Here is a 13,622-nt window from a genome sequence, read left to right on the forward strand (position 1 = left end):
GAGTTCAGATGCCTCCATTCAACTTTTGGTGGATGACCGTGACCGGGATGACGGAGAATCTCTACGGACGTCCGTACAGTACTGACCTGGTAAGTGTTATTCATAAAGTGCACCGGGATGCTGAAAGGCAGCGAATGGTGGTAGGGGTTTCTCAGCAGGATGGAGACGATCTCCATGCGCGACGGTTTGGCCTCCCGCTCGCCGTTGTGCAGCGTTCGATCCATAGAGCGCTGGCAGTACACCGCGTACTTGCCCACGTCGCTACTGCGAGCGGAGAAACGGGATGGAAAACGGTCGGTTGGCGCATGTGTTTGAAGAACAAAACGATTTAGTTATCATTTAACTATGGCGTGACTCCTGGGGACTGACCCTCTCTGTTCGACGGGCCAGGGAGTTGGGGGCGCCGCCTTTCCAGCGGTAGTCGCTAGGTTTGAAGTAAATATTCTTATTATAATATTGCATTTTAATTTTTTGACTTCTGTCCTTTTCAAGGTCCTTTTCAGCAGGGGTGGGGCGGCGCCCTAGCGCCCTCTAATGGCCAGCCGCCACTGGGCCTTGGCTCTTTCTGGACAGAGTGATTTCCTGGGGGGGGGGGCCGCGCAGGCTTGACGTGTCTCACCTGGGGTCGGCGTTTCGGTGCAGGTGCTGCCTGAGGTACCAGAGGAAGTGCTGCTGGGGAAGGAAGAGAGCCACACACAACGACAGCAGCTGCCAGCACTGAAAAAAGAACAAACAAACAAACAAACAAACAAAAACGCACACAAATAATTAACATCCAAGAAAAAGAAGAAGAGGCGGTCATAAACCTCGCGTTAAAAGCCGGAAACCTGCGTGGCGGAGTAGTTGTGCGGCGTGCGGCGGTTGGTCTGCTTGATGAGCTGACAGTACATCTCGTTGTGCAGCTCCGGGTGCGACAGGCACACTTGCAGCGCGTTCTGCGCCAGCGACGTGTGGTAGTCCACGCTAGGCGACTCCACCAGCACGTTGATGAACAGCTGGCACGACTGCACGCCACACACCATAACGTAAAAGTTGTTACATGCGGCCTCCAGTAGGGGGCACCAAAGTGCTGCCAATTTGTGAGCGCGTGTGTGTATGTGGAGCAGGATTACCTTATTAAAAATGTGCAAACTTTTTCAAATACATAATTTTACAGTTTTTAAAAAATATTTCAAAAATGTTATTTCTTAATAATAAAGATACATCCTACTACTAATACTGGATTCATCACGTGAGAGAAATGAATTTTTCACAGCAGCAATATTCACTCATTCACTCAACACTCATATTAGTACTACCTTCAAAGTCCAAATAAAAACGAAGGTAGAGTATAATAACAGTAATAATAATAATCAGAATAATCCTAACAACAATATAATATATAGGTGTTATTTTAAGACTTTTATATATACGCCAATACATTTGTTAACATTAGATAGGGTATTAAATTTGCCACAAAAAATATATGTAAGATTTGATGCTTTTTTCAAATTTGTTAAAATCACATTCAATTTCTTAATAATATGCAAGCCCTTCTTCTGGTTACTCTAGTATATACTGTAAATTATTTAATATTAGCAATTGTATTGCTAATATGCATTGAGTTTGTAGTTTTCTTAAAATGTTTAACTGGATTTAAAATGCTGATTTACAAAATTCTGTGGTTATAATGGTTATACTTTGAGAGCAAAAGTTTTTTTTTCTTTTTAGGTGGTACTTGGTGTAAAATGTTACAGAACGATTGTCTTAAAGGCTATTCAGTCATTTATTTACACCATGATGGCTTCTTAGTACAACCCCAATTCCAATGAAGTTAATAAATCAATAATCATGAACTTGTAATTTGATGGCTGCAACACGTTCCACAAAAGTTGCGGACAGGTGGCAAAAAAGACTGAGAAAGTTGAGGAATGCTCATCAAACACGTGTTTGGAACATCCCACAGGTGAACAGGCTCATTGGGAACAGGTGGGTGCCATGATTGGGTAGAAATCACCCCATCATTCACAAGCAAAGATGGGGTGAGGTTCAACGCTTTGTGAACGAGTGCGTGAGAAAATAGTCGAACAGTTTAAGGACAATGTTCCTCAACGTACAATTGCAAGGAATTTAGGGATTTCATCATCTACGGTCCATAATATCATCTAAAGGTTCAGAGAATCTGGAGAAATCACTGCATGTAAGCGACAAGGCCAAAAACCAACAATGTATGCCCGTGACCTTCGATCCCTCAGGCGGCACTGCATCAAAAACCGACATCAATGTGTAAAGGATATCACCACGTGGGCTCAGGAACACTTCAGAAAACCAATGTCAATAAATACAGTTTGGCGCTACATCTGTAAGTGCAACTTGAAACTCTACTATGCAAAGCAAAAGCCATTTATCAACAACACCCAGAAACGCCGCCGGCTTCTCTGGGCCCGAGCTCATCTCAGATGGACTGACGCAAAGTGGAAAAGTGTTCTGTGATCCGACGAGTCCGCATTTCAAATTGTTTTTGGAAATTGTGGACGTCGTGTCCTCCGGGTCAAAGACAAAAAGAACCATCCGGACTGTTATGGACGCAAAGTTCAAAAGCCAGCATCTGTGATGGTATGGGACTGTGTTAGTGCCAATGGCATGGGTAACTTACACATCTGTGAAGGCACCATTAATGCTGAAAGGCACATACAGGTTTTGGAGAAACATATGCTGCCATCCAAGCGACGTCTTTTTCATGGACGCCCCTGCTTATTTCAGCAAGACAATGCCAAACCACATTCTGCACGTGTTACAACAGCGTGGCTTTGTAGTAAAAGAGTGCGGGTACTAGACTGGCCTGCCTGCAGTCCAGACCTGTCTCCCAATGTGCAGCACATTATGAAGCGTAAAATACGACAACGGAGACCCCGGACAGTTGAACACCTGACGCTGTACATCGAGCAAGAAAGGGAAAGATTTCCACCTACAAAGCTTCAACAATTCCTGTTCTCAGTAAAAGAAAAGGTGATCTAACACAGTGGTAAACATGACCCTGTCCCAGCTTTTTTGGAACGTGTTGCAGCCATAAAATTCTAAGTTCATGATTATTTGCTAAAAACAATAAAGTTTACCAGTTTGAACATTACATATCTTGTCTTTGTAGTGTATTCAATTAAATATAGGTTGAACATGATTTGCAGATCATTGTATTCTGTTTTTGTTTGTGTTTAACGCAACGTCCCAACTTCATTGGAATTGGGGTTGTCATATTTATTTAATATATTGAATTGATGGATGTATTTGAAGTAGGCCTACCGTAAATCAATCTATGTCCTGTTGCGTCCTATCGGTCTACATCAATGTGTGGTATTATATCATTGATTTCATAGTATGTGAGGACGTTTGTTGAGATGGACCTTGAAGAGTTTGAGAGCTTCTGTCTGCAGAGCGTCCGAGGGCAGCGTGGTGAGCGGTGAGCGCAGACCTTCCTTGGAGAAGCTCAACGCGTCGCTCTGCCAAAGGCTGCATTCTGGGAAAGAGCAACAAAAATGACAACAATGCAAAAAGATTAGCTGTCAACACTCAGCAAGCTGACACGAAGAGCGAGAGACGGTTGTAAACACCGTCTGCCGGGTTTAGATGCGTACAGTACATGAAAATAACTCAGTGGTGACTAAATGTCCGTCCATTTATAGCAACAATCGGGAATTGCGCAGTCAATCAATCCATTTTGTGTTACTGAGGCAACAAATATACGCAGCACAACCATCTTAGCTTGACGTAACAAGGCCGAACATATGCAGCAGAGCACATTAGACTACGAAAAAGTACATACACGAAGAGAAAAAAAAGGATTAAAGTCGGATTTTAAAAGGAGAAGTGAAGAGGGAATATCTGGATAACATTAGCACCGTTTTTTCCCCTTCTAAAATAAATAAACTAACTAAATAAATAAATGTTATGCTCCAAAAATTAGAATGCTTTTGAATTTTTGCCTTGGAAGGTATGAATTTTTAATCTAAGAAAACATGAACTTCTCGTATAGAAAAATTATTGACGAAATTGTAATAAGGATGCATATTTTCTAAGACGACTATTTTTCTTGAAAAAAATTATCTTGTATCATTATAAATTAAAAAAATGCTAAAAAAAAACCCAACATGATTTTATGACTTGAATATACAACTCTGTCTCATAAGATTCCAACTTTTTTTCTCTACAAAAGTATATTTTTATTCTGCTGAGATTAATTCAAAATTAATTATTCAATAATATAAAAACATGGCTATTTTTCATGGAACAAAAACGTTTTCTTCTCAAACAAATGCTATTAAAAAAAAAGACGTTCTTAAATCTCCTACCCATTATTCTTGTAAAACTTTCTTTTTCAAAATATGATATTCTTGGTTTTTGCCATGTAATTAGTTTCTTCCTTATATTTTCTTTTTAACCATACTTGAAATTGCAACATGCTATACCTCCATGACGCAGGTAGAAATTTGCATGTCGCTCACCTGCATCTCCATCTGCGTCTAGCAGTTTGCCGATGAGCTGCTCGCACTCGGTGCCCACCTTCAGGTTGGCGCCGCCTCCCGCCGCCACGCACAAGTGGTACAGCCACGCGTCCTGTCCGCGACGTCTCCGTTAGCATTCGGAAGATTCGTAGAAGCTACTAGTCACGACTAACTGACCTTTTCCTGTTTGGTGCGGACGAGAAGATACGATGGGCTCTGGTCGCCGGGCTTGACCGCCAGGGTGCAGTGCGACGACAGGAAGCCGCCGCGGACGCCCGCCTCGTAGTCCTCGTCCGAGTCACACGAGCGGTCCACTTCCTGGACGGACGCCGAGCGCAGCTGCAGCTGGCCCAGGGGGAGCTGAAGCGGAGCGAGGGCAAAATGGTGGAAACACCGAGCGGATGGCGGAAACGCGCGTCTAAACCACATGGATAAAATTAATGGGAACGCTTGCTATTTCGCAACGAAAAGTGGATGCTAGTGCAATATTTCACGAAACAAAATTATACTCTTAGTATTTTAGCTCCTAGCTAGTTGATCATTCTTTAGAGAGTGAGGACTGTTAGCATGACAGCGGCTAGATAGCTTAGCCTGTTCAATTTGTTTCAAAAGTTCAAAGGAAGCTTGTTGCTGCTTCTCAGTGCTCATGCTAGCTAACGAACTTGGCCTAAGTTCAACACAAACTACTTGTTAATGCTAGTTTTGCTATTTCTAGCCAGGGAGGACTGTTAGGGTGCTCGCGGCTACCTACGGCAGCCTGTTCATTTGTTAATCTAGCCTTTTCTCGACAGTGAGCACTGTTAGCATGGTAGCAGTTGAAGCTAGCTGAACTGTTACAAGTTCTAAGTTAGCTAGTTTGGCCTTCTCTAGCTAGTGAGGATTGTTGTGACACTAGTGGCTAACTACCTCAGCGGCTCAGCCTGTTCATTGTTTCCAAGGTAAAGAGCATACTACTTTGTCATGCTAGTTTAGTATTATATGGGCAGTGAGGACTGTTAGAGTGCTCGCGGCTAACTAGCTACACCGTTAGAAGGCCAAAGCAAACTACTTGTTAATGCTAGTTTAGCACTGGGGACTGTTCAACCTGCCGCACATTGCGCGATGCGGCTGAAAGGCGAGTGTGGGAATAAAGTACCTTGTCTTCCGGGTTGCGATAGTAGTAGAAGACCTTTCCAACCAAACAGCACCACACCAGCTTGGAATGTCCATGTTTGACCTGCGGAGAAAGAGGGAATACTTCATATAAAGCTAGAAATCACATTTTTAAAAAGTGGAACAAATGGTTATTTAGTAAATGAGATTAAACGTATACAGGGGTGTAACAGTTAAATAATATAGAAAAATATTTGCAGCACACGCAACACTTTGTGGTTTAGCACCTAAGATGTAAATGACCTTTGCAAAGTCATTACTGTTGGGTAACAGTTGAGTTATATAAAGGAGATTTTTCATGTGAACAAGGCTTTCCTGATTAAATAACCTCAAATAATTAAAGTAAATAATTTACTAAAAACAGCACCATTTGTGATTTAGCACCAATGTTGTGAATGATCTTTGTATCTTTTCTCTGAAATCTCAAGTCAAAACATCTCAAAATGTTTTATCCTAAAAACAAAGATGTTTTTTTTCCGGACTGTAATAAAAAGGCTCACAATTTAGTGATTTTTACAAATTTCCTGTTGTCCATGTTTTCATCCCCCCCCCCCAATTTTCCACGTATGTGCACCAACTGCTTGCACCACTACTTCTCCAAAATAATTTTTTTTGAATAGCAATGTAATTTGTCTGACCTTCGTGAGCCAGCCTGTCACAGTGGGCTTGGCGCGGGTAAGCTGCACGCTGACCGGGCCGCTGGCCTGAACCTTCAGGAAGTTCTGCAAGACCCGGATCCACTCCTCCAGGATGTTGGGCGAATCCGCCGCCAGGTAGAAGGTCTTCTTCTCCGTAATCAACTGGAAAAATGGGAGAAATAATCTGAGCACTTTGAGCAGTAAGAGAAAAAGCCCAGGAAACTTGCATTATGTATTTTAGCATGATAAAAAAAATTTTTTTTTTTTGTACCTCTCACACATCCAATGAAAATATTTGCTTCTTTCGCACAAAACTGAAATTTTTGTTGTTTTACAAAAAGAAATAGTTTCTTGTGAATGTCTTTTTTTCTGGATGAAAAGAAACTCCAAAATGCGTCAAGTGAATGCTTGATTTTGAAATCAGAAAAACAAACGCAAATTATTTTTTTTTGTTTTTCTAGATGAACAAAATCATCATAAATTGGTGATAAAAAAAGTGTCAATATTTGTTTTTTTTAACATGTATTTTAGTTTTTGTTCTTTAGTTTTCTTGATTATAAATACTAAAAAATACATGTTTTCAGAAAAACAAACAAGCATTTTCTTTCTGGATTTTAAAAGTCTCTCAATTTTGTGATAAAAATAAATTTCATTTCTTAACTTTTTAAAATGTTTCCGTTCTGTTAAATTGGTCCCACGTAAAAACCCACCGTCAATGAATTCAAACCAAAAAGACAAATGAAACACTTGGAAATGCAAGCAAACGTGCACCATCCAGAACTGAACCACCGTGCGGAAACTTACTTGAACGGTCTGCGCTCCTTCTGCACGCACAATTCGGCAAGACGAGTTGAGCTCAACCTGACCTTGAGGTTTCCTGATGACGTCGCTCTGGAAGCGTCGCGCGCACAGATATACGTAAGGTTTTTTTGAAAAAACGAAATTCGCCATCGTAGTATGCAGGGGCTGGACTCACAGGAGACTTGTAGTAGAGGATCTCGCCGTTCCTCAGGATGAACCAGCGACGCTTCCACGCCTTCACGTGACTGCTCATCTTCAGCAGGTAGCCGCACTTCTCCAGCGTCTCCTGAACGCAACAACACCCACCGGGTACGAGTTTGGATGAGAATCTTTTGAAAAAACATTTATTATGTTATCATGTTTTTGGGATGTGGGAGGAAACCGGAGTGGCCGGAGAAAACCCACGCAGGCACGGGGAGAAAATGCAAACTCCGCACAGGCGGGGCCGGGAATCGAACCCCGGACCTCAGAACTGTGAGGCAGACGCTCTAACCCTTTTAATTTACATAACAATAACATTTGTATTCATCTCATTTTATTCAGATATACACTTAGTTTGTATTGATTACTTACTTAATTTCTATTATTTATATTTATTCCATTCACATTTGAACTTTTATACTACTTTTTTAATTTGTATTGTAATCAAATATTTATTTCGGTCTTTTTTGACACAATTTTTGTTGCATTTATTTTCATTTCGTTTAAATGCACATTTGCATTTCCCATTATAATTTATACAAATGTACATCTGTATTGAAATGTATATATAATAATAATATTTGTATTCACTTCTGGAACTTTATTTCAATATAAAATTCCATTTGGCATTGTCTTGCTGAATTTACATTCCATTTTTAACATGAATACTCACAGGGCCGATGCTCTCACAGGAGTAAGACGATGTCCTCTGGACTTTGTGTTCCGGTTCCGAGTAGTCGCCGTCCAGGGAGCATGCGTCAGGCGGGATGGCGTAGTCGCTCTCCGAGCTAACGGACGACATGGACACGCCTGGAAGGAACATACGATGAAATGCGTCGTTCAATGCGATGACGCGATTCTCCCCCGTACCTCTCTTGACAGCACGGGGACTGCCGGGGACGCCACCCCTCTTGTCCGGACTCAGCGCGGAGGTCCGCAAGCTGGCCAGGGAGCCGCTGTCGTCTTCGGAACCCGAGTCGTCGTTATCCCGCAGAGGCGCCGCGCTGATCTGAGTGGCTTTCTAAGCACACGAAGATTCAATTTCATTTCATTGCGCCAAAAATTGTGTATTTACTCCAAATGACGTCTCTTTGCTCATCGATCGTGACAAGCAAAACAATGAAACGAGCTTCCACGAGACGGCATACTCCGTATATCCGCCTGTTGCCGTTCACACAACAGAATAATAATAGCTTTCTGTTCAAACAAACTGAGTGAGTCAATTTGGGAATAAATTGAGACGGGATCCTTATTTCCGTATAGAGTGAACCCCAGCATATTTGTGGTTCAGAATTTGCAATTTATTTTCTTTTTAACTGTTGTTTGCTGACAAACTTGTCAGTTCACTGTGTTCATAATTAGGCCAATGCCTAGTGAGGATAAGCGGTACAGAAAATGGATGGAAAATAAAAGTCTTACTTTGATGCCATCTGTTGGAATCTTGGTGTTGTTGTTAGGTTGAATTAAAGGATGGGGGGTTTTTCACCTGCGTTTGAGATGTTCTTAAATGCACTTTGTGTACAGAACAAAGGGAAAATATGTTTCTACTTCTCTCCCAATGCAGCTAGCTACGAATAGCTAGGGTAGTTTATTTGCCGTTACATTTTGCCTGTAGTTCCTAGTATGCTAGCTAATACTATTGATGAGCCTGGTTTGTTTATGTTGAATAATTGAACTAGGTGGTTTACGTAACATGGGCATGTTTGTGTACATGCTAGCGTCATTGCGATGATGCTTTATGATCCTCTCCTAACGCAGCAATTGTTTGTGGATTTTCGCTTTTGCGGCAGGGCTCGATCACTGTATATATATACTGTATACTTTTTGTGACATCTTTGTTTGGTGAAGTGCTGCGAGATTTTTCTAATGTAAAATATGTGCTTTGGCTCAATAACGGCGGACCAACAATGGCGATGGCCTTAAATGTGACAACAATGTGTGACTCACCCCTTTCAGTGTGGTGTACACCGGAACACTGATGTTCTTGTACATTAACTGCGCGAACGGACTGGCCGCCGGGCACTGGGGCAAGACGGACCCTGAGGGCAAATTAAAACCGGTTAATACGGCAGCCTATAGAAGCTCTTTGACCCAAAGATGTTTTTTTTTTTATGCTAAAATATCATTGTTATTGTTAGCCATGAAGTGTTACATGTACTGTTTCAGAAACAATAGTAAAGCACATTAATATGATTTTGTTTTTTGTCAAGCTGTCAAATGATATTTAACCTACTTGCATTCCTGAACATAAAAATGAGTTTTAGTTGTTGTCTGATTCACTTCTGAGTTCTCAGAGTAGCCCAGTGAGTAGATATGTGTCTCAAATATGGATTAAAATGTGAAATTTACAAATAAAATATACTTGCTATACTATACTATGAAATATACTTTTTATTATTATTTTTTATATGTACATGATTTTTTTTTCATTTGTATTTCATTTAGATTTAAATATTTTATATTATATTGAATTACTGTATTTGCATTTATTTATTTTTATTACACTGAAATTGAAGTTGTATTGTATTGTACATATGCTTATGTTTAATTAATATTGCAATATCATTTTTAATTGTTTGCATTAAAATAATTGTATTTAAGGACTTATTTATTTTTCTTTGATTTTAATTCCTTTTTATTTTACTTTAATAGAATGTTTATCATATTATTATTGATATCCATCATTGTATTTTAATTCATTACTTACACACATATATATAAAGGAAATTTATATTCATTTATATTTGTACTCAATTCATAACAATGCACCATTAGATAATTAGATTTCTTTATACGTTAAATGCAGCGCCTCGGTGGAGGTAAAAGTGTCTTTGGTTTATATGTGACGCAAAGCAGCTGACTGCGGTTGACATAAAGCAACACCGTAAACACCCTTCGCGGGGATACTCTGGTCCGGTGCGTCTGGAAGAGAAAATAACTTTTAATCCAGACAGCTGACATTGCCTATGCCTTTTATACAGATAACGCTGCGAAGGCGGTCTCTTGCCACGACTCAGATCAATTGCTAGACATATGCGTCGCGTCGCCTCTGTTACGGCCTTAATGCAGGAACTTTCCGGGTCTCTGGGTGGACTGCAACCCCGTATTCCGCGTCTGTGGCGTTTATATAGAACCTTCACTTAACCCTTAACCCTGATGCAAATGAAAAACAGAAACCTTACATTAGATCCAAATGGTGAAATTGACAGAACAAAGCAGACTTTAAATTAATATCTAGCACGCATGTTTTGAAGCTGAAGATGAGACGAAAAAAAAAAAAAAAAAAAAAAAACAAGGCGCTGAGTCAGCATCCGCATAATCCGCAACAGCTCCTAGGCAGCGCTGCCAAGCCTCGCCGGGGATCGCGCAACCTGCTAAATACAAGGAACGACGTCGGGACGGAGTGCGTAATTACACCCTGGCCTCGTTCCTTTCATCGATCGCATGTGATTAAAAAGCAGCTCCAGTATCTCACCGCGATGCCACGAAAGAGCTTCTTTCGTCGGGGGAGGGAGTGTCTACAGCCCGAGATGAGCCCACAGCTGCACAGGTGCGCCGGGCCCCGCGCCGCAGGAAGTGACATTAAAGGCCGCATTGAAGGATCCCAAACGACCACCCGGCAGCGCCGGAGTGGCCGCTGAGTGACGCGTGACCGGCCGCACGAGGATCAGGAGACACAGGAAGTGAGCACTCAAGTGCAACGGTCGGTTGTAGTGAATGAATTCCCTTGGGGGAGTGAAGTTGTGATCTGTTGTTCTACAAAGTTTTTGATAGTGGCGTGGGGGTTGGTGATGGGGTTGAAATCGATTGGCTGGCTAACTTGTCGGCAGGGATCGGTGGAGTGCGGCTGCAATTGTTTGTCCGACAAAGTTTTCGACAGTGGGCAGGGGGGTGGTTGATGCGGCTTCAATTGGTTGGTCTACGACCTTGTGGACAGGGGTTGGAGGAATGCGGTTGTGATCGGTTGTTCTACAAAGTTTCAACGGTGGGAGGGGGTCTAATGCAGTTGCGATCCTCTGGTCAACTAACTTGTCAACTTGGATTGTGACTATAATTGTTTGACAAAGTTTTCGATAGTGGGCAGGGGGTGTTGCAGTTGCCTTCGGTTGGTCGCAAACTTTTTGGCAGGGGTTGCAACGGGAAGTGCGGTTGCGATCGGACATTATGCAAAGTTTTCGACAGTGGGTTGAGGGCTTGATCATGCGGTTGGTTGGTTGGATAACTTATTGAAACGGGTTGGGGGAGTGCGGTTGCGATCGGTTATTCTATAAAGTTTGCGACAGTGGGCGGGGGGTGATGAGATTGTGATCAGTGGGTTATCTAAATTGTCAAGGTGGGTTTGGGGAGTTTGGTTGCGATCGGGTGTTCGACAAAGTTTTCAACAATAAGAAAAGAGGAGGTGGGCTGCAGGTGAGTGGTTGGTTGTCTAAATTGTTGGGGGTTGGTGGTTGTGGGGTGAACTCACCTTGACCGGGGCACCTAGTTCCAGGAGACGCCTCAGATACTCTCATTCCAGCCTTGGCCACAGCATATATTCGACTCTCCTACAGAGAGTCAATCAGTTCCATTATCACGTGCATCCCAAGCTGCAATGCTGACTGATTTACATAAACTTTGCATACCCATGAAGGGAAGCGATGTAATGGAGGAGTCGGTGGTTTCAGAGAGTCAGGATCCAGTCTCTCCAGTTCTTCCGCGACATCCGCAAAGGGGACTTCGTCCTGCTGGGCGGGCTCCCCCGATCCAGACCCTTCCACCACGCCGTCCATGCTGTCCGGGAGAGTGTCGTCGATGTCCGTCTCCTCGACCGGCGGGGAGAAGGGCAACGTGCTGGCGGTGAGGGTGGAGCAAGTGGACGAGGGTGTCATGATGTCGATGCTGACCAGATGGTGGAGTCGGTCCAGGCTGGGTTGGGGCTGGCTGAAGTGTTTCTTCACCAGCTGGATGCTGTCCCTGGGGGTGAGCGGACTCCGGATCTTGGGTAAGGTCATGCTAGCGCCCGATTGGGGGGCTGACGTCTGAACGGGATCGGGAAAGGGGCTGTTGGTCGTGGGCGAGCGCGGCAAGAGCGGGCTTTTGGGCGCAAGTCTAAGGGGAGACTTCGGGGCGCTAGGGGGTCCTTGGGCCATCTCGTACGCTGAGGAAGAAGACGAAGATGACGAGGACGAGTGAAGGCATTGCAAGCGGAACTTGCTGTTCAGCTCATCAGAGGAGTTGTCTCTACCCTCGGAGCAGTCTGGGGGTTCTGGTCCAAGGTCCTCCCTACTCTGGCCTTGCAAGTGAGGATTGTGGGTCAGATGGCCACCTTGGCAAATACCTTTGCGGGTCGGTTCCGGAGATCTTTGCAAATCTGAGGGAAAGAAGAGCGGACAGAGCTTGGTTTAACAACTCAAACAGGGTTTACTCTAGACTGCTCGCCAATGGGCTTTGTGTTAGGCTAAACCCAATGGGAGCCAAGTCCCCAAGAAGCAAACCAAAATTGCCACTAAGGGCAGGGCACATATAGACACAGATGACAAATCACCCGTTGGCGAGTTCTTGGCAGTTCCACAGGCAACCGCCGGTCTCCTGCTGTCATCTGGGGAGGGCGGCGTATTGGGGCAGCTCGGAGGAAACCGGGGACTTTTAGGTACCAGGTGGGCATCTGCTCTGGGGGACTTACCGGGGGATCCAGGGGGACAGGGGGCCGGTTTTTCTAAAAGAGCTGAGGGACAACACGATATTCATAAGCTTTGTAGGCAAATCAAAGCCAGGTGTGAGATATCTTTGCTGACCTTGCAATTTGTCCTGTAGCAACACAATCTGCTCCGTCTGCTTCAAGTTGGCCTGTTTAAGCTGGTGGTTCTCTTGCTCCATCTACAGATATAACACTTATATCACACTAAAGGTTTGCACGTGCAAAAACGGTCACAAACTTGACAGCTAACACACACAGATGTGGACGCTCATCCACTAACCAGGTTTGCATCTGCCAAACGTACAAAAAAGCAAAGCAGTCCAGTTGATTATGCGTATACTGTATGCAAATAGATTACAAAAGGATGACACTACTTTCAACTTTGCATTTCCATGTGTCAGTGCACTGCGGCTTCTGATCTGTAACTCAGTAATATGTTTGTTTGCCTCTTCCACTCACGCTTCCAGTTCCATCACTTCAAACTTCAATTTGTGCTTGCTCCCAAATTTGCCATGGTGAAAACCATCGCAGCTACCTCAAGCACAAAACCCTTTTTTTAAATTTAGCGGTCTCCACCAATTTTACACCCGTTGCTAACAGTGCGCCAACCTGTTGGCGTGTGTGAACACGCATTTAGCGCCAACTATTTAGGATCTCCGTAAATCAGGCCCTTAG

General features: G+C 43.3%; 1 protein-coding gene across 3 annotated transcripts in view; it reads right to left on the reverse strand.

Annotated features, from left to right (window-relative positions):
* plekhh1 (pleckstrin homology domain containing, family H (with MyTH4 domain) member 1) overlaps nt 1–13,622 on the reverse strand; it is a 91,690-nt gene that overhangs the window by 6,610 nt on the left and 71,458 nt on the right. For all 3 annotated transcript variants that reach the window (XM_061795355.1, XM_061795356.1, XM_061795357.1), the window contains exons 7-23: nt 13,045–13,126; nt 12,795–12,974; nt 11,893–12,620; nt 11,736–11,814; nt 9,218–9,309; nt 8,141–8,291; nt 7,944–8,080; nt 7,245–7,355; nt 7,073–7,159; nt 6,269–6,430; nt 5,614–5,694; nt 4,656–4,838; nt 4,479–4,590; nt 3,381–3,493; nt 828–1,004; nt 620–717; nt 87–264 (exon numbers count right to left, since the gene is read on the reverse strand). In XM_061795355.1, coding sequence (XP_061651339.1) covers nt 87–264; nt 620–717; nt 828–1,004; nt 3,381–3,493; nt 4,479–4,590; nt 4,656–4,838; nt 5,614–5,694; nt 6,269–6,430; nt 7,073–7,159; nt 7,245–7,355; nt 7,944–8,080; nt 8,141–8,291; nt 9,218–9,309; nt 11,736–11,814; nt 11,893–12,620; nt 12,795–12,974; nt 13,045–13,126 — 2,751 coding nt within the window. The remainder of the gene's footprint in view (nt 1–86; nt 265–619; nt 718–827; nt 1,005–3,380; nt 3,494–4,478; nt 4,591–4,655; nt 4,839–5,613; nt 5,695–6,268; nt 6,431–7,072; nt 7,160–7,244; nt 7,356–7,943; nt 8,081–8,140; nt 8,292–9,217; nt 9,310–11,735; nt 11,815–11,892; nt 12,621–12,794; nt 12,975–13,044; nt 13,127–13,622) is intronic.

Source organism: Phyllopteryx taeniolatus, chromosome 13, assembly GCF_024500385.1.
Source record: "Phyllopteryx taeniolatus isolate TA_2022b chromosome 13, UOR_Ptae_1.2, whole genome shotgun sequence".
In the NCBI taxonomy this organism is placed as follows: domain Eukaryota; kingdom Metazoa; phylum Chordata; class Actinopteri; order Syngnathiformes; family Syngnathidae; genus Phyllopteryx; species Phyllopteryx taeniolatus.